This window comes from Melanotaenia boesemani, chromosome 8 (assembly GCF_017639745.1).
Source record: "Melanotaenia boesemani isolate fMelBoe1 chromosome 8, fMelBoe1.pri, whole genome shotgun sequence".
NCBI lineage: Eukaryota > Metazoa > Chordata > Actinopteri > Atheriniformes > Melanotaeniidae > Melanotaenia > Melanotaenia boesemani.
Genome location: NC_055689.1, coordinates 16,947,435 through 16,969,546, shown reverse-complemented (window position 1 = coordinate 16,969,546; position 22,112 = coordinate 16,947,435). Strand labels below are relative to the sequence as shown.

Genomic DNA, 22,112 nt, shown 5'->3' with positions numbered 1-22,112 from the left:
TTAGCAGCAATTTCATTTGGTCATCTTTAGTTGTAGTTTTTCCCCATATTTATTTGTTTATTTTTTACATATTTTTGGAGTAGAGTCACATAGAATAATTCATAACAACTATCAATTACAAACCTTACAACCTTACAAACCTTTCTTAAATATTTACCTCAAAATGCACAAGAAAATTGGTGGAAACACAACTAGGTTGAAGAACAGTGTTGAATCTGGAATATACAACATTTTTTGAAAGAAAATCCCAATTGGATTAATCAATTAAAACTCTGTCTCTGTCTCAGTGTGAAGAAAAGCAGAGACGGTCTCCTTAATAGATGCTCACTGCAGTGATGACTTCATACGCACTGATGTCCAAACGCACTGACACAGATAGGCCAGGTTTAGTTTGTAAGGAGTCAGGGCTTTATGTGTGTTTACATTTGGACTACCTTATCTATGGTGTTTCAAGGCAAGCTTGTCAGTCCCAATGGTTTATTGCTGGTTAAGATTAAAATTTGTCATTTTGATGTCCCTCTCTTATTTCTGTTTCTCCTTTTGCTCTCATTGCAGGTATGTTCCAGTCTCTTCTGTCATTCTCTCAAGGCCACCTGAGCTCTCTGGTGGAGGGAACCTACTCATCCTTGTCCCACAGTGCCTTGCCCCATGTGAATCAGCTCTTCTCCTCTCTTTCCTTCTACCTTCGTGGCGCCAATGTTTCTGTTGAGGCAGCAGTTCATCAGTTTTATAACAACATCTTCCCTTTTGTCTATACACAACTTATCAATCCAGGCATTGAAGATAGTGTGACGGGAGGTAGTGAAATGGGTGACTGCCTCCGTATGATCAGACAGGATGTTAATCCTTTTGGGCATCATCCTGCCATTATGGCTCAGGAGCTGGCTGGGGCTTTGGGTGCTGGCCGACAACTGGGTCTAGCCTTGGAGGAAGGTCTGGAGGTCATGAATGCCACAGAGCATGCCAACCTGAGCAAAGACTGTGTTAAAAGCCTTGTGAAGATGGTGTTCTGCTCCCACTGCAGAGGCTTGACGTTGATCAAACCTTGCATGGGTTACTGTCTGAATGTAATGCGAGGTTGCTTGGCCAGTGTTTCAGAGCTGAATCAGCCTTGGAGGAGATATATCACCTTGTTGGAGCAACTAATCCTTGCCATGGCTGGACATCACAGTATGGAGCTAGCCCTGTTAGGGGTCAGGGGGCACGTTAATGAGGCATTACTCTATGCACAGATCCATGGACCACTCATTACTGCCACGGTGAGTAAACACTTGTTAAACATCAATCAGAACAATTAATGTCATATGCAAACTCCTCCAAACCTTTTTGTTTAATATTTTTCTTTTATCCATAAATCTTGGCAATGTTGAGTGTAATGATTGGAAAGTGTTTGGCGGTTGCTTGTGGGTTATGGGCAATTTTTTCCACCAGTGCAGCAAAAAAAAAAAAAAACCTCTACACTGCATTAATGTTTGTGCAATGCTGAAGCTATTTAGAGAAAAGTAATGTTTATTCAAAAAGACCTCATGTAAAGTACTTACAGGCTTAGTAACTGGCAAGGTTTCAGAAATTCAACATTGTTTTTTAATTCAGACTCTAAAGCAATGTTATTTCTCACTGACTACAGTAAAACAGAGACACGAGGTGCATACAATATCATTTGTTTGATTTTGCAAACTATGAGTTCTACCCTATGCCTTGCATTTTATTACTGTTCACAACTTAATGACGGTTAAAGGAGCAACTGCCAGACAATTCATACAATTCTGCTGTTAAATACACTGTGACAACTGTCTTTTTGTATAAAAATCTATATTGGAATAGTATTTTAAAGCTCAAAAAGCGCTCTATGGTTAGGCTATACTGAAAAAACTAGTAAAAAAAGAAAATCATTTAGTGTTCGCAATTATAAGATTATATTTTAAAGTACAGAGGCTACATATTACATCTCTACATGTACTTATCTAAAAATCTTATCTTATCTACTTATCTAAAATCTGTTGATTTTAACATTGCTGTCTGAACCTGGGCACTAATCTTTGGATGCACAGCTTTATTTCCAGACACAATTATTTCAGTTTTATCTTTACTGAGCTGAATACATTCTGACACATTTGATTTGACGGAGGCATGCACACAAGTAAGATGGAATCAGAGTCCCCTTTAAGACAGTAATATAGAGCCATCAGTCATCAGCATAATTATGGTAAGATGTTTGATTTGTTTCCATGTTCTGAGCAAGTGGGAACATATAGATGCTGAACAATAGGGGGAGATTCCCACTGAATTTTCTAGTCAGTCTAATAGGATGTTCTGGTTGATTGTTTCAAAAGCAGCACTGAGATCTGACAGAACCAAAACTGAATCTCTGACTCTGTCTGTGCTTAGATGGATGTCACTCAAGACTTTGACATGGGCAGTTTCAGTGCTGTGATCAAAATCATGACTGAAAGACATCATAACAACTGTTAAGTGCCAAGAATCTGGAAAGGTGTTGATAAATAACTTGTTCTATTATTTTACTTTAAAATGGAAGGTTTGAGATGAACCTGTAGTTGTCCAAAATTACTCTTTTACAGCAGTGGTGTGATCACTGCAGTTTTCAGAGTTTATGGGAAGCAGCCTAACAAAAGAGAGGTGTTGACTATTTGCAGAAGGCCAGACGACATGCAGCTGAAAAAACTGTTAAAGAAGGTGGAAAGAAGAATGAAAAAACAGCATCTGGAAGTTAACTCTTGCATGATATCCTCCAAAGGTTTCTGGCTAATGGGATTAAATCTGGACATGCTATCTGAGTTGATGTTAGGGGGCCACAAACACACCCCAGGTCCTGGACTTGATGTGTGCATGCTAACCAACTTGTGGAATTGCATCCATTTTACCCTTAAAAAATTATGCAAATACATTACAGGGCTTTTCAGATAGAGGTTCAGGAGCACCTGGGACACAGTCAGCCGATCAACCATAGCAAATAAGACACAAGCATTATTAGTGTGTTTAGTAAAAATGCCAGAGAAGGACTGACTCAAATATGAAATTAAATGACTTATGAAATGAAAAATATGAAATCCTCTTTTTATACATTTCATAGTGGTTGTAGAATTTAGTTATTCCACCTGTGTTTGACTTTTCAGCACTCTTTTTTTCTGCATGAATCATTATGGTATTTTTCCGTAGAGCTCTTTTTTCACTTGAGACTGTTTCCTTGTTGAAACAATGGACTTCATAATACCTGTAATTCTCGAACTGAACTCATCTACAAGCAGGTTTGCACACAGTGTAGCAGGTATTTTGGCCCACTCTCCCAACAAGATCTTCTCTAGAGCTTTTTTGGGGCTGTCACTGGGAAACACAGACTTTTAAGTCCCTCCACAGATTTTCTGTTGGGTTTAGGTTGGGTTGGGTTAGGCCACTCCAGAACCTTGAAATGCTTCTTATGGAGCCACTCCTTAGTTGCCCAGGTGGTGTGTTTGGGATCATTGTGATGCTGGAAGACCCAGACACGTTTCATCTTCATTGCTCTCTCTGATGGAAAGATGTTTTTGCCCAAAATCTTACGATACTTGGCCCCATTCATCGTGTCCTCAATACAGACCAGTCGTCCTGTCCTCTTTGCAGAAAAGCAGCCCCAAAGCATAATGTTTCCACCCCCATGCTTCACAGTGGATATGATGTTCTTGGGATGCAACTCAGCATTCTTCCCCCTCCAAACACGATGAGTGGAGTTTAAAGCAGAACTTTAAAGTCAGCCAGTGTAAAGACTTCTGAGCTGGACTGATGTGGTCCACTTTCTGGTCTCTGTGAGGACTCGAGCAGCAGAGTTCTGAATAAGCTGCAGGTGTCTAATTGATTTTTTCAGCTAGACCTGTAAAAACACTGTTATAATAATCAAGCTGACTTAAGATGAAAGCATTAACTAGTTTTTCCAGGTCATGCTGAGACATCAGATCGTTCACCCTTGATACAGTCTTAAGGTGATAGTAGGCTGATTTTGTGATTCCCTTGATGTGTTTTTGAAAGTTTAGGTCTGAGTCCATCAATACACCCAGATTTCTGGCCTGGTTGGTGGTTTTTAGGTATATGGACTGAAGCTCTGTGGTGACCTTTAATTGTTTGACATTGTGTGTCGCCTGCGTAGCTATTGTAACTTATTGTGTTTTTCTTTATAACCTGTGCCAGTGGGAGCATGTAGATGTTGAACAGGAGAGGTGCCAGGATGGAACCTTGGTGAACTCTACATGTAATTCTTGTCTGCTCAGATATAAAGTTGCCTATTGACATAGAGTACTTTCTGTTCCACAACAGTGCCAGTAAGGCTCACCCAGTTGTCATTTGAGTAATATATTGTGGAGCTCACAATATATTACTCAAATGACTGGAGGTCATGTTGAGAATACTGACCTGCTGGCAGGATCCAGCAGTGCTGTTGGCTCTCTGGACCCATTTGCCTGCTCTTTTATTAAAAATCTTGGAGTTGTTTTTGATTTTAACCTTAAATTTGACAGGTAGGTCAGTGCAGTAGTCGAGTCTAGTTTTTATCATCTGAGGCTTATTTGTAAAGTAAACTCTTGTGATGCCCTAGAAAGGCTCATTCATGCTTTTATCTTTTCTAGTGACTACTACAACTCTCTTTATACTGGGATTGACTAGTCTCTCCTCAGTTATCTACAGCTGGTCCAAAGCTCAGCTTCTTGCCTGTAACCAGGGACAAGGTGCTGGGAGCACATTACTTCAGTTCTGAGCTTCCTTCACCGGCTGCCTGTCTCTTTTAGAAATTCATTTAAAATTTCCTTTTGATTTTTAAATATTTAAATGGTCTGGCACCTCCTTATCATTCTGAGCTTCTGCACCCTTGTAGAGCTCTAAGATCTGAAGAGCAAAGGTGATTAGTAGCACTCAGGGATCGACTCGTGACTCAGGGAGACAGACTTTTTCCTCAGCAAGCCCCTAAAATTTGGAATGGTTTTCCTCTTTCTGTGAGGTCTGCCAGAACCCGGAATGATTTTAAAAACTCATCTTTTTACAATGGCTTCAACTCCAAAGAGCCCGATCATTGAGCTTTTCACTGTCTTTTCTTTTTTGTCTTTTATTGTTTATTTTATTGTTTTATATTTTATGTTGTATTATTATTTTACCTGTGCAGCACTTTGGGTACCTCTTGGTATGTGAAAGCGTTATATGAATAAAGTTTGATTTGATTTAAAAATCCTGTTTAATTAGGAGTGTCCTCAACTGCCTAAGCTGCCTGCTTCTCCCAGTTCTTGTGAAAGGTTGCTCCTCTGGTCCTTAGGCAGAAAATAATCTTTTTAATAAGAGTTGGGGGTTCATCCTTATACAAGTTCAATGATATAGTTTATTTTTTTACAGGCCATTAGTAGTATTTTACATAGGTACCAGTCTTTCATTATAATCGCATCATCTTTCAAGACACAGAAATACGGGACCATAACATTATTAGAAATCTTATATCCCAGGATCTTTCCCAGAGTTAAACATACATTTTCCCAAAAAGTTAAAATTTTTTGTCACAACCAAAAGACATAGGAGTGATTGGTGCTCACATTTTCACACTGTCTCCATTTGGCCTTTTCACATATTCCATTTAAGCCAGGGCACATGTGTTTTTTTTGCACATCTTGTCACATTTAAAAGCATGGAGGTGGAAGAGGGGGTCAAAAGTCTTTTGCCACTGATGTGCCTCTGAGAGAGCAAGGGATATACAGTGATGCCCACCTGGCTATGTACACACACACACACACACATCAATTTGTATCATAGAATTTGCCATGTTAATAGACGGTGCTGTCATCGCTCATTTGAGTTTAAGGACACACTCATGCAGGGTTTAACATCCACTGTTTAACATAAGTGGATTATCAGTTCTAGATATTAGGACACAAGAGATACTAATAACACTGATAAGATCAAATTGACATGTCAAACAGTTTATTGAAGTTTTATTACTGAACAAAGTTATCTTCCTGCACAGTATTGAATCATAATAATTTTCTGGGGTTACATGTCGTCATCAGATATCTTTACAAGTAAAAAATTAAGGTTTTAGCTAATCTTCACAAATTGGACTTAGACCATCTGTAAAAGGGGCCTAAAGATTAGTTATTAGAGAAGGAGGTGACCCAGAGTCAAATTCAGGTTCCTCCTGTTGTATTTTCTGTGCTCTCATGCTCGTCACCAAAAGTGCACGCAAGATGCAGGAGTGCAACATGAACATTTCTGTCTATTCACTTACTTGTGGACATAAAATCACACTGTACAATACACAAAATAATTTCCATGTATTACATGGAACCCATGGTCACTTTATGTTATTTTATTTTTTTTAATAACACCATAGTTGCCTGTTAAAGAAAAGTATTAAGTTTTCACAGCCACTGGATCATGGCTGCAATCTTTACCTTTATATATACAGACTGTCCCTTCCAGAATAACCAGTAAACCTCTAAACTACAATTATGATAATGCATATTCTTCTTTTAACTTAAAAAGAAAGAAGTACCTGTTGTTTTTATATTATTATTATTATTATTGTGGGGTTTATTTTTTTTTATTTATTTATTTATTTATTTTTTGCCCAGTCAGAGTATTACATAAGATTGCTATCAAAATAAATTACTGTCACTGCCTAGCTTATTAAGTTGGTTTGTAGCTTTTTTCTCTCTCTCCCTCGCTCTGTTTCTCTTTCTCTCTCACTTTCTCCTCTCTTACTGAACTACAGACTACAATGTCTTTGCTGTATATGTATATAGCTATATGCCACAGGAACCAATTTGCAAAAGCTACTGCACAAACACACACACACACACACACACCTACACACATTGCACTGTGTGCAGGTATTACGTTTTCAGTCCTTAAGAAGGTGGAATAGTTTCTGTTTTAACACACTCCTGCTCTTGTTGACATGGAGCATGAATGTGTGTCAGAGGGAAGTGGTTATGGATATTATTGGGGGAGCCAGGAGCATGATTATGTTGAGTGGATACAATTAGGAGAAAACTGGAAAGTTTCCAGTAAAAATGGCTACTCTTATTGGGCCCTAGTGCAAATGGTAGCTCCAATGTTTAGTTAAGTTTCTCCTTCTGAATACTGACTTGTTGAATTCATCTTAAAATTTCTCCCTCTAGAGTTGGCCGTGCTTGAGAGGCCACAGACTGCTGTTTATTGACATGGCTATAAAAAATGATATGGCTCAGTTGACCTTCAGGGAAATTTTATATGGTCTACTAGGTAAAGATGGGCAGACATGAATAAATCTTAACTCACAGAAACAAGCATTCTTTCACAACTTCATTTAGTTATACAGTTAGTCACAGGACTCTTTACAGTCTACCTTGTCCACCTGTTGGTTTTAACCCACCTTCTCATTACCGTCTTAATGAGAAATGATAATAGCAGCCTACGTCTTTAGATAATGGAAACCAGAGCCAAAGTTAACAGTCACCTTGGCAGCATCTCAACAGACTGCAGCAGCTTACAGAGAGCAATTTAGCTTCTACCCTAGCCAAAGTTGAGGAATGGTATTAGTATGGAAATTAACTGCATTGTACATCATAGCTTTAACATAAGATTGAAAAACGCAATGCCCCGTTTAAGCATGTAATCCTATGCTGTTTTTATCCTAATTTGTTTAACCATAGATAAGTAGTCCCCCGACCATTTAACGAGGGGTCAGGAGAACAGACTTAAAGCCACTGATAAAAGTAAACAGGCTAATGTAAAGGAGTGAACTCCAATCAAAACCTTTATAGATTCATTTTAATCAATAACTGCACAGTGTACAGTATGTTATCAGATATTCCCAGCTTTGTCCATAAGTCCAACAGATTTAAGTTTTACTGGTTATCGGACCATAATAATGTTGAACCACTTACCATTGCAACAATCCAGTGACAGAGCTTCTGTAGGTGTTACATATGTGACGTTGAAATTCTACTAGTGAGTATATTTTTAACTTTTCTCCTCATAACTTTTTTTTTCATATTTTGTGTGTAATTCAGTTTATAATGTCCATCCATCCATCCATCCATCCATCCATCCATCCATCCACCCATCCATCCATCCATCCATCCATCCATTCATCCATTTTCTTGTCGCTTATCTCGGGTGGAGTCTAGGGAGGTCCCGATTATTTAATTTTATGATTAATCGCGGTAGTAAAAACTTAAATTAATCAATTGTAAACATCCCTCAAAATGGTCACCTTATATAAAATATTATGTATGAATTACATCAGCAGATCAGCTCTACTTTCGCACTGAACAAAAACGATACACCATGTTTCTGCTTGTGTTGCTTTGCTTTGGTTCCGTATCGATTGCAGAACAGGCTGCCTGAGTGGGACACTACGGCAGAGTTGTTGCTGCCGAACAAACAGATTATGACATTCTTGTTGGATTTTGTTTAGTTTTTTTTTTGTTTTTGGGTTAAAGAGAAAAGGAGTCGCCCAAACGGTGTCCTTACCTACACTCCGTCCATAGTCTCCAAAAAGGGCGGATGCTCTGAACTACTGTTCCATACATAAGCAAAAACAACAGTCAAGACTCGTCCCCCCACCTGAAGGCAGAGGGAGGTTACACCAAACCACCTGGGTAAACCCCCACATACAGGTACCAAATCGGAGGGCAATGAGTATGCCCGCACCTGCTCAGCGTCTCTCACTGGGTGCAACTTTAGAATGGAAGAGGTTCCAGCACTTCTCAGGGACACTGGTTCCAGAGCTCAAGCTGTGCATCGAGGTGAGTCCAACTATATATAGCTGGAACTGCTCACACTCACACACCAGCTTGGGCTCTTCCCGGCCAGACAGGTGACGTTTCACGTTCCTAGAGTTAGCTTCTGCAGCTGAGGTACCCACCTTCGGCTGCCACCCAGCTCGGATGCAACCCCTCTTCTGTATGTGGTTCACAAGAGTGGGGCCCAGGTTACTGTGTTGGGCTGAGCCCAACCAGGTCCCACGGGCAAAGTCACCGCTACCAGGTACCTACTTCTGTGCCCTGGTAACTCGCGTTTGGGCAGGGAAACGTGGCTCCAATGTTTTTATCCTTCATAAGGGTCTTTGAGCTTGGTCTGGTTCCTCCCCTACAGGGCCTGTTTGCTATTGGTGACCCTACCAGATGCATAAAGCCCCCACCAATATATCTCCTAGGATCTTGGGGACGTGCAAATCCCTCCACCGCTCAGTGGGCATATATACCAGGTCTAAAAGAAATCATAGAAATGCTTGCAAAAGTAATTTAAAATTACTAGCTACAAAGACTCAGACCTTTATATATGGCTCCTGTATGTTATATTTTAGACTGGTAGCTTAATTGTTGCTGACACAAAATGTACTAATGACTAATCTATATGCGTGACTCATCTTTTTAAGTTGTGTGCACCTTTTGCTCCTTCTCTAAGCTTAAGTTGCCTGACTGACTTACTCAGCAGTCCATTAGCTAATGATGGTGGATGCAGACTATTTTTTACTCAGTCACCTCACACATTTTTCCTGCTCCCACTTTCCCTTCTTTAGTTGTTGCCTTGCTGTGATATGCTGATAATATGGAGCATCCCTCAACACCTCAAGAAATTCCCAAATAGTTTCTTTCCTATAAGAAAAAAATGTATTTTAAATTGTTGGCATTACATTTAAATTTATATACACAGTCATTTTGACATTTTTTCTTCATGACCAATGCTGAAGATTGATGGAATCATATAATTTAAGAAATAATTCAAGATTCAAGATTTAAACAACTTTATTTATCCCCAATGGGTAATGCAGCTTACCAGATGGGTAGCATAAAAAAGCAATCACAAACATAAACATAAACATTCAGTCACTCTGTCAGTGGCAATCAGTGACCACATAATGTCATGTAATTTTGTAGTTATCTAATTATATGTTGATTAAAGGGTACAAGGGTTAACAAAAATGTTGGATTGTCTTTCAGAACCTAATGTCTGCTGTTTAGATTTAGATACAGTTTCACATATAGTAGGGAATGGCATGAGAAAAGTGACAAGAAAAGGAGGATGTTGGCAGAAAAAATATATGATCATTGTATTATGTAAGAGTAGTACACAGATCAACGTAGATAGATAGATAGATAGATGGGCTCTCATACTCTGGTCAGAGCTAGGAAGAGTTTCAGTCTAACTGATGATTTTGGTTTTGGCAGAGGAAGAAATGCAGTAACTTAGTCATGTTCACTTTGTTCATTTTAGTGAATGGGAAAACCTTAAGCCCAACAAAAAGGATATGGGTTCAAACCTGAGCTGAAGCCGTTCTGTATGAAGTTAGCATGTTCCCCCCATGAATGCATGGGTTTTCTCTGGGTACTGCATCCTCTTCCAACATTACAAGAACAGGCATGTTAGGTTAATTTGTATTTCTAAGCCCTCCCAAAGAGTGAGCGCGAGTGATTGCTTGTCTCACTGGGTTGGCCCTGTGATTGACTGCGGGTCTGTCCAGGGTATACCCTGCCTCTCACCTCATAACAGCTGGGATAGGCTACAGCCCCCTGTGACAGTATGAAGTACAGACAAGTACAGAGAATAGATAGGTGGAAAACCTCACTCTTAGAGATTACCTACTTTCCACTTTTCCATTAAGTTTAACTAACTTTTCAGAAAGAAAACCTCCTGCACTTCTCTGTGATTGCTGATTAGCTTCTTCTTTTTTTTTTTACCCTTTTGATAATTGTTCTACTAGCTATTGTAATGACCAGCACAGACAGCAATCAGGTGTAATTTATTTTGAATACACACACAATAGCAGAGGGGGTAGTCTTACTTGGTACAATCTCCCAGAGTCATGGTGCCAACATGAAACCAGAACTATGCACAAAACACAACATGAACTGCAACACAGTAATTAGTCCACCAGAACATTTGGCCTTTTTGAGTTAGTATGTACAGAGGGTTGGCTATAATAGCAAAATCCTTGAGGGACCTCTAACAATAGGAGGCCAGGCCAAGAAAGCTGCAGATTTTGGACGCATCACTTGGCATTAGCCACTCTTGGACTGCAGTCACCTTGGCTGGATTGATGATCGTCGATAGCCTGTCTAGTTTCTGGTGATGGTGGATGGGATGTGATTGGGGATACAAATGGTCAAAGAGTCTCAGCTAATGCAGCTAGCTCTGTTGGTGAGACTGGCCTCTTCAGGTTCTGGTGAGGAGGCTGCAAACTTGGCGAGCACCAGAGTCACTTGACTTCTGAACAACTATGGTTTTAGTGTCCAGGTATAAGACACCCCTAGATACATCCACCACAGCTACCCACTTATCTAGCAAATCAAGCCCAGTAATGCATGGATTTTGGATGTAAGCCAATCAAAACCTATGCTGTAGTTTTTGGTGGGCAACAGTGGCTTGTAAGGTATTTGTCCCTAGCATCTTGGCCTTGCTTTAAGTGACTGTGGTAATGCAGTTTCTTGTAGGGCTCCATCCCCAGGGTTATTGTCTATTTAAACCAAGCAAAATTCCTGGGTGCATGAGGGAGATGGTGGACCCTGTGTCCAGCAGAGTACGGCATGAGGTCCTTTCAAGAACACAATCCAAATAAAGTCCATGTACCTGGCCAAGGCGTCAGAGTCTCTGTGTTGTAAGGCTGGTGGTAGTCTTAGCTACAGTGGATGGTAGTCCCCACTCATTGCAATCCAATTATAGTTTAATTGCTCTGGAGGCTGTTGGGTGCTGGAGCTGGCAGAATTGGGTGATGTGGCCAGGTAATCCACACATGTAGCATTCCTTGGTGGATCTCTATCTGGGACTGCTGTGTCACCTCGGGGAAGGGGTCGCTTGGCGGGTCACCTCATTATCTCTCTCCTCACAGGAGACCTGGTACACTAGGTAGCCGCTGTTAAGATGGGGGCCTTCAGGATACAGCACTTGCTCCACTCTTTCTTCCTCTGCCAAGGCTGCACCTAAGGCGGTGGAAGCATGCAGGCGAAGGTGCTGTTGTAGGCATTCTGGTTGGATCTTGTGAAGGAAGGACTGGACAACACTTCCTGGACCTCCTCACTGAAACTGGGGTACCCCTGTCAAGCAATGGTGTACAGATCAGCAGCATACTCTCCTAGACTCTCATTGGTTCCTGTCCCACACTTGGTGTGCCAATCCCTGGCATTCTCTGTATAGACCTGGTGGCCAAATCGACACTGGATGACATCACTCAGCACCACCCAATACTGAAGCTCCTCTTGCTAAAGATCAGTACGTATTTGCAAAGCCCTGCCCTCTAGAGAGAGGTTGACATGAACTGCTGTTTAGAGATGTGACGTTCATGAACGAATCGATTCTTTTGAACAACTCTTTTAAATGAACGATGGGAACCGATTCACAGCTGTGAGCCGTTCATTTGTGAGACATTCTTTTTATATACAAATTTTTGACACTGCCTTCATCAAATCAAATCAAACTTTATTTATAAAGTGCTTTTCATGCCATAGGCAACACAAAGTTCTTTACATGATTAAAACCATTTATGCATATCTCAGTTCATATCTCATTGTTCAATAAAACAAGCCTTTACATACATCAAAGCAGAGTAAGAATAAGAATAAAAACACTCAATGAAATCTTTCACACAGTCACACGCACACACGTATACATACACACGCCAAGCCCAACCCCCCTCCCCCCTTTCCAGCTAAAAAAAGACTGAATGAATAAATGAATAAAGAAGTAAATAAGAAGTAGTAAAGTTGAGTCAAATGAAAATAAAATAAATAACATTTGTGACATAATAGAAGTCTGATGTCCAACACCCTCCATTCATGTGAAGCATCTATGGGCAGAGAGTTTTGTTTGGAAACAAATACTGTGAGTTCTATCCAAAATATTTACTAGAATTTGCACTGACTGCTCAGGTTTATCCTTTTCTATCTATATTTTTCCTATAATTTTTTATTCTTGTAAAGTAGATTTTATATAGGTACATATTTTGATTTTTTGTCATTCTTACATATTGTGAAATTTTGTAAGATATTGTGAGAACGAGCCAGTCTTTTGAATGGCTCGTTGAAAGGAACGGCTCCTCAAGATCCGGCTTCCTTCAAAGAGCCATAAATCGCATCTCTACTGCTGTTTCCTCTGATGTCCAGGGGTTTAGTTGTGCAGAAAGATGGACCTGGACAAAGTAAGTGTCTGTTGACTGTTCTCTGCTTTAGTTTTGCAACTTTATTGGGGTTCACTGGGCCCCACCCTGTGGTGCTGCCATAGCCATCTATGGCTCGGCTAGTGGTTGCTGAGAACGTAGCAGTGTTAGCTATTGGCTCCGTTCTACAGCGAGAGTGGGCGTGGTATATTCTTGGTGACAGTTAACGTCGCCCACATCATTCTGTTAATGCACTCACTGCTCTGATCGGTACTGACGGACATCTGGCCCAATATCCTCAGTCCAGCATGGTTGAATCCCTCACTGTTCCTGTCAACGCTGATGTGCATCAGGCCTTGGTGCACTTGCTGCATCTGACCAGGTGAGGCCCTATTCTTCCTGCCAATTTCTCTCCTTTGTCTCCATAAGCACACCAACGTGGCGGAGTTCTTGAGCAGAAGTCATCCCATTTCTGACACCAGTGTAATGGCCAGTACACAGAGTAAGAGCCACATGTGAATAAATATAGATCAATTAGTTTATTTCCTTAAAATATAGTTTATTTGAATGCACCAGAAAGTGTACATAGATGTTTTACTTTTACAGTGGCTAATTCTTTAGTGTACCACATTCCATGTTATGTTAAAAGTTCAAAGTTTTATATTGTGCCTTGCTGCATGGTGAGCCTCAGGTTTAATCTTGACTTGATGATATCATACAGCAGCTGCTGTGAAGCTAACACAAATGCCTACTGCATCTGTGTTATGATTTTAGTGGTAACTGCTAGTGCATTGGAAGGCTTCAGAAGAACACATGGACTCCCAAAGTTTCTATACACAGACTTATTTTCTTTCCTTTTTCCTTATATGTTCCACTAAATCTCAGACAGACAAGATGAACTCATTTAACCTCCCTTTCCTCTCTTTCCCTGGCAGTATTTCCTCTGTCTCTATATATAAAACCATTTGGAATCATTAAGACATCTTGGCACATTTTGCATCTGTGATTCTAATTCACAAAGATGGACAAATGTTGTCTTCAATCACTACAGTAATACCCATATTTGCAAGACAAACCCAAGAACCTCTCATTTTCAGATCTATGAGTGATTTAATCAGGGTAAACAAGTCTCAGTGTGGAGAGAGGAACTTGGTGTGCTCTTCACTGATTGGAATCTGAAGGGCTTCTTTCTGTGATATATGAGCAACTGCATCTCTCTTTAATTAGCACTGACTTCATGCAGATAGGAGAGAGCAAAAAGCATGAAGGGGAAGACTGATTGACAGAGACAGAGAGATGCAGACAGAGTGATTTAGACAGGATGAAGGGAGACCTAAAAACTCAGCAATAAAAAAATGTTAGATAAAGACTAAAGAGGAAGCAAGGGCAGACAATGAATGTTGCAAATCATTTGCACTCTTTTATTCAAGGATTTCTGAGCAAATTGTGGTCACGTTTATCTTTCTGATTTAGTGTTAGGGTTTTAGATTGATGTTTTAAGTAAAACATGCTGGCTAATTTACATTTTTACTTAAAACCACTACAGAAAAATTCCAGGATGCAGAGCACTGGATGGCTCCAAACCCATAAACTGATGATTGCCCTTCTTTAGAAGTCAGTAATTATACTTTTTTTTCAGTTTGCCTGGAAGTGATTGTGATAAATCAGCATGTGATATTGACTCATATTGATCCCTGGCTCTTGAATCTAATCAAACTAAAATAGTTCTGTGCTAAATTTTGTGATATTATCAAACTGAATCAATGTAATATTGTATCGTAATCAAACTTGTGTTTTAATCTCCTAGCAACTTTTCATTTCTCCTTATCAGAGGAGATGATTTGTAACTTAACAAATGTAGAGTGAAATATGCCATTGTTGAACTACAGCACTAATTTAGTTTTGTTAGTTGACTTCCAATTAATAATTATAAAAGTAAGCTCAAAATGTTTGGTCCTCATTGCTTTTAATGTTATTTTGTTATTTAGTAATAGTCCTTCCTTAAGGATCATCAGTATCTATCCATCTTTATGACACTTGTGATTTCAGCAGTTATCATGTAAGGACACAAAAATAAAATAGTTCAGGTGAACCTCTTTGGGTACTTTTTAAATCACTTTTGCTTTCCTTCAAATCAGACTTCATGGTAACTGTGGAACAATATGTTTAAATTCTAACTAGCCATCAAAATTTTATCCACAAATACACTGCCTGGTCAAAGAAAACTCCTTAATCCAGAGCTACACTCCTTCTCAAAAGTTACGCTCTGCCAGTAAAAAGACGCCTAGTGCTCCCACCACAACATGGCACAAAATCAGTAGCTAGACTCTTTTCCTCTGTTGTCCCCTGGTGGTGGAACGATCTACCTAACTTAGTCCAATCTGCAGAGTCCTTATCCACTTTTCAGAGCAAGCTAAAGACTCAGTTGTTTAGAGAGCAGTTCCGCACTTAGCTTAACTCTTCACCTCGACAGAATGAAAGATTTGTCCAGCTCTTTGGCTCAACTAAGTACTGAATAAGCTGCATGTATTTACGCCCAAGATGATATTGTACGATGAAATCGTGATCTTGTATTCAAACAAAATGACTTACAAAAAAAATATATAAATAAATAAATGAAAAAAATATCCACTGCTTCTAGCACTACATGACAGCACCTGGGTCCAACTGGACTCACAGCAGTCTGACTACCACTTAATTATGATGTCCCATCTTGTTTGTATTCTTGCTTGTGTTGTTCTTACTCTCAAATGTAAGTCACTTTGGATAAAAGTGTCTGCTAAATGACTGTAGAATAGAATAGAATATAATAGAATAAAATAGAATAAATGTCACTTGGACTTAACTAAGCAAATACTGTAGGTACAAACCTCTTGTTGGATAGTTACTGCATGGTAAAGTATTTTTCAGCTGGCAAAAAAGTTATTTAACTGCAACTGATGCAATGAGTAGCTTAAACAACCATGTTGAGAGACACATCACATGGTTGTGGAAAAAATGTTGTCTGTTTGAGTTAAGAACTATCTAACTGTTATTAAAAACTGAAAGAATAATGGGGGATCATCATCTTCGAGAAAGAAATGTGGCCGGAAAAAAATTCTTAAATAATCGTTATCGGTGATCACTTAAACGTTTGGTGAAATCAAATGGAAGGAAACAACAGTAGGACTCAGGGCTATGTTTTACAGTAAAAGTAAGAGCATTTTCACATGCACAATGCAAAGGGAATTTTGGGACTGAACAGCTATGAGAAAACTATAAGGAAACCACTAATCAGTGAGGCTATCTGGAGAAAAAAGGCTGCATTTGCTAGGGAGCATAATGATTGGACTCTGGAGCAATGAAAGAAGGTCATGTGGTCTGAGGAGTTCAGATTTACCCTATTCCAGAGTGATGACAGCATCAGGGTAAGAAGAGAGGCAGATGACATGATGCAGCATCATGCCTAATGCCTACTGAACAAGCCTGTGGGGGCAGTTCTATGATCTGGGGTTGCTGCAGTTGGTCAAGTCTAGGTTCAGCAACATTAAGTGCCCAAAGAATGAGGTCAGCTGAAACCTGAATATACGAAATGAGCAGGTTATTCCATTAATGGATTTTTTCTCTCTTGGTGTTATGGGCATATTCCGAAATGAAAATGCCAGTGGGGGCAGTCAGTTTCCCAGTATAATGGTAGGAAAAACACTGATTTTTATGCTTTGTCGGTCAAAATGACCCCTTCTGGCGGTTCTAGGGCGTGTTGGAATGTTGGCGGTTCTAGTGTTAAAAAGAAAAAAAAAAAATCCTGGATCCAGGCAGTGATCCGGATCAGCCCCAAAATCTAATCAGTTGTTCCTTGTTTCATTTTGGAGATTTCCTGAAAATGATGTTGTCAACAGACAGACAGAAAGATAGACACTGCCAAAAACATAACCTCCACCTTGGCAGAGGTGGTAATAATATTAATAATAATAATAATAATAATAATAATAATAATAAGAAGAAGAAGAAGAAGAAGAAAGACAAAGTAAATGCTGTCACAATGAAAGACGGTCCAACAAAACATTAGTGTGTGACCTCTTTTTTGGTGCAGACTTTTTTTCCCAGTGTATAAAACTATATAACAATGTTGTCTGACAAATTTTGTGTTCTATTTTATTATTCTTCCCAGGCAATAGTCATTGTCTTTTGTAGTGGAAACGTCTAACTGAAAATAGACAAGATATGATACAGAATGTCCAAGTTGAGATTATTTTAACATCCAGACTTTATTTTTCACCTTAATTCTAGTGATGAAAAGCAAAGCTCTCATAGTTCTGGTTGCCCACAGTGGCCTAATTAAAGTCAACACTTAAAGCCCACTTCTGTCTCAGTGTGTGATTAAAAGAAAAACACAGTATAACAATACCCCTGAGGGAGGAGAGATTTTTTTTTTTTTTTACATATTCCCTCAACACACCCACATTTCCCAGATGGTCCAGGGTTACTGGAAAGTATCCAGTCAAACGTCTGTGTCCTTAACCTCAAGGCTTCCACCACAACACTACTAAACAAAAGGCATTTATCTGGCTGGATCTTTGTTATCCATAGTACTATGTTTGACTACTGTTACACATTGTATTTAGTTTATATAGTCACCACTTCATCTCCCACTCATTTCATTTTCAATTTTTTTTTAGTTTTTCATATGCACTGTGTTTAGGAATGGAAATTGTTATTTATACAAACTTAATTATAATGGTAGTCAATGGTAAAAACTCAGATTGAAATAAAAAGGTTGCCTTTGGGTTTATTCTGCTAGTATATAGAAAACAACACTGTTGCCAAAGCAACCATGAAATACGAGGTCCTCTAGTGTTTTCAACAGAGGTTTGTTAAACTGTCACTCTCAGGCCAATGCTAGACCACTGTTTATTTTTCTTCTTTACTTGGAATGGAAAAGAAAAACAAAACAAAACAAAAAATCAACAAACATAAGAGAAAAAAACAAATCAACAAGCTTCTGTTCTCTTTTTTTTGTGTTGAATTGGCATTTTCAGCTTACCTAATGCTTAAATCTCATAGAAACATTCATCTAAAATAGAATAGCATTCTTCATATCTGTTCTTATATTGGTTACAGTGTCTTGTATGTAAATATTAATGGAGGTTAAGAATCTCGCTTGGTAGTGTCATGTTTCATGAGCACATACTGTAATATAATTTATCTCCTAAGTTTCACAGATTCACGAATATTTGAATTATTGAAAAAGTGTTTTACTGAAGTAGCAGTGACTGTATTTATATATATATATATATATGTATATATATATATAGTATATATATAAACATATAGTATATATAGTAGACATGAACACTGAACTCATGCTCAGTCTGAGCAATATGTTTCTGTTTTTAGCTCTACCAGAACCTGCATTTAACTGACAAGCATAGTGTTGTTTAAAAAAAAATGATCACACTGGGCAACAAGGCTATATAGTTGTGTGGATATTGAATGTAAACTATCAAGTATAGGGAGGTGGTCTTTACTTCTTGAAAAAGACCTGCTCACTCCACATCCCACAGTGTTTTGGGTGAGAGGGGGCTGAGAAAGTTCCCTTGAGAAAGTTCCCTTGACTTTAGTGGGTAATCTCTTGATAAATAAACTGAAAAGAAAGACCACCGCTGCTATCTGTAAGCCAATACTCCTCTAAAAGAGGGATGGCCTTGGGTTTGGCTAACGTGGAGCTGATTCTCTTGCTGTGCTCTTTTTTCCATTCTCTCTCCTCAGGAAGATATGCAAATAAACTACACAGACTCACAGATATGTTTTGAACAAACAACAGTAGAACACAGCCTTACCCACATCTTTGTGTAGTAGACATAAATCAGTAGTTTTTAACAGTGTTCTATAAATCCTAATTCTTTGCAACAGAGTAAATTCAAACCGGTAAAACATATGCACAAAATGTAATGTACGTGTTACAGCCTGCAGCAGTAGAAGTCAGATTTCATTGGGTAGCTCAAACGCACATAGAATACATGCCTTGTATTTCCCCCAAGTAGTCCCACGTGGATAGCATGCATCCCATCAATCTTCCTCCCATCAGTCTCTGTCCTCAAGCAATCACCAAAGGAATGCTCCACAAAATAGCTGAAATTGTGAAGGTATAATAAGAGCAAACAGGTGGTCGAACACATATTCACACTAAAATCCATGTATCGGTACTGTGCCCAAATGGGATTTTCATTCTCACGCCATCATCAGGTCAGAAGGTAATTGATTTATGACCATTCTTTAGTGCATGTCCTTATTCAGTCATCTGATTGGCCCTCGGGATTATGTGGTCGGCAGATCCATTCATTTGTCAAGAGGATTCTTAGGAGGAAAGTGTTTATTTTTCCTGCGTTCTGTTTACACTCTTGTGTGTTAAGTTAGGCGAAAGACTGATTTGAGTTAACTTTATTGTTTTGAAAAAAAAAGGCCTTTCTACAATATTTTTTGGCCTCTTTAGAACTCCTGCGATCTTGGACCTCTTCTGTGGTTTGCTTGCAAAAATAACAGGGTAATGCAAACAGAACTGAGGGTGACCTCCGTTTGGTGTTCATATTTTACCCAGATGTTTACATTTTTGTCTTTTTGTAGAATAGCAAAGTGTCATACAAAGGCAGGTGAGAAATGGCACTCAATAAACCAAGTGTACTTCCTCGAAAGGTTCACAATGACATGATTAAATTCACTGTTTAGCACTACTGCAAAAATGACAACCTATAATTACGATTTTATTTGTGCACATACTAAATTTAATATAGCAGGCTGTGGCATGTAGTTCAAATTAGAGTGGAAAATAAAATATTTTTAAATATTTTGGAAATACAAGCTTGCTCAACACTTACAGACATAAATCCTGTTCTTGGTATGAATGTACTGTATGTATGCATGTGTATCTATTTATTTATTTACAAAATGAATTAAAAACACACTATTCTTTTAAAAAAAAACCTTTAACAGTTTTAAACTAGAAGTCCTTCTCTGCAACTGAGGCACACATGTTCCTTGCGCAGCCTGCCAACTTCACAGAGTTCATGCAAACACACACTCTTCTACATGCACCAGGTTATAGACCTCCCAAATACTGCAGTCTGGACATGTCATCAGTGGATTTCATGTAATCTGAAGTATGTGCCATGAATCTCTGGAATTTGATTTATAGATTATTTTGCTTTGCCTAATAAAGAACTGGTAAATGAATACTTATTGGCAATGTTTATGTATTTAGTTTGTATAAAAGTTCAAGAAAGTTTATCAGATGCAATAAAAATGGTGTTGGCATTTCAAAATGTACTAATTATTTTAATGACCATTGTTGTTGTGTTGATTACCAGTTGCTGTGTTGAACCAAATATTCTTGTTATGTAAAGTTTATTTCTTGAAACAGTGAACTGCTCTGCCTACGAAATTATTTTAAGCTAAATACCTTTATGACATTTACAGCATATAATGCTGACAAACTATAAATAAGATAAATGGTGATTACTTAGAGAAGCATTAAACTTTGTGCAAAGAGCCGTCGGCGTAGTGTGTTGCCAGACAGCATGAAACAGTTGAAACAAAACAGTTGCTATGCTCTATCTTTCCTCATAACCACAATGAAATGTGTGTGTGTGCCATGTTTGCATGTGTGGCTGTGTGCATATGTGGCTGTGGGTCGCCCTACCACATGTGAGCATGTTTTATGGGTCCAGTGGGAGTTAGGGTTAATGCTGTAAAACAACCTTCCGCATGCCCAGTGTCTGCTTGAAGATTGGCTTTAAGACCTAAATGAAGTTAAGACGTGGCTTGGAGAATAAGTGCATAGCAAAAAGTGGTATGCCATGGTCCAGGTTGTCATGGTGTTATCTCTGATTGTTGGACGCCGATAGTCCCACTGATCAAAAATAGCTCTCTGTTATGTAAAACTTTCATTCATACAGCACACGAGATAACAGACAGGCCCCACCCTGTTAAAAAGTGTATTTTTAGCAAGATGGCAAGACACAGTTTGTGTCCATTAACACATTTTCCATCTGCTTCCAGACTAATCCAAAGTCTTCCCAGCATGCAGACACACCCCTTCAGAGAACAATTTAAATCCATATGCGTACTTGCTCCTTCCCCAGATGAAGTTTACACATTTCTTTGTGCAGTCCATTGTTTTGGGTCCCTCAAAGACTTTTAACAAAAAAACTTGAGGACTTTACTAACTGCATGTTGTCCAGAGCAGCTTTTTAATTTTATTTATTTATTTATTTTTAAGGTTTTGAGTTAAACAGTGCTCTAAGAGATTGTTTTTTACCACAGGTGTGTCCAACCAGTTTCAGAGTTATTGGCTGTTAGCTTTAAATGTTCTAAAACTAGAAATAAAAACACATAAAATAGAATCTCATTTCATTATAAATTTAATCTAAACATTATTTTGCCCTGAATCAAAATAGTTAATTAAATATTAGAAATGTTCTTTTGAATATTTTGATACACCTCAATACACTAAGATGACTTCCATTGCTTAAAATAACTGTTTCTTACTCCAATTCAAAATAAAAAATCAAGAAATGACGCTGCAAACTTATGTGTACTCTTGTTGGGTGGTCTTGTACAGTAGAATGACTCATCTCTCTTGAGAGATTGAAAAAAAAAACAGATCAGCGCACTGATCACTAAAATGACTTGTTCAGTCCGGCATGCAAGAGCCATCACAGTCTGTCTCTTTGGGTAATTGAGGATCACTTAACAATGCTGCACTGATGCTTTTAAGCCAATGAGATATCATTGATTATGTCTCTTGGTTTGAAGCACACTCCCCTTTATTTTCATAACCCCCCCTGTCTCCTCTCCTCTGCTACACACTTTAATAGCCCACTGGAGATATTTGCAATCGTTGCCAACTGCACGCATGTGCATTCACCTCCATGAGGCAGTGGAATGTTCTGCATTTACTGTCAGCCCTCCTGGCAATAACTCCCTCATCACACCATTTTCTTTCACATCACTTCTCTCTCTTTGCACACCTTTT

At 38.9% G+C, this 22,112-nt stretch overlaps 1 protein-coding gene across 4 annotated transcripts in view; it reads left to right on the top strand.

Annotated features, from left to right (window-relative positions):
• Positions 1–22,112, top strand: part of gpc5c (glypican 5c) — a 117,071-nt gene that overhangs the window by 25,745 nt on the left and 69,214 nt on the right. For all 4 annotated transcript variants that reach the window (XM_041993746.1, XM_041993745.1, XM_041993749.1 and 1 more), the window contains one exon: positions 556–1,259. In XM_041993746.1, coding sequence (XP_041849680.1) covers positions 556–1,259 — 704 coding nt within the window. The remainder of the gene's footprint in view (positions 1–555; positions 1,260–22,112) is intronic.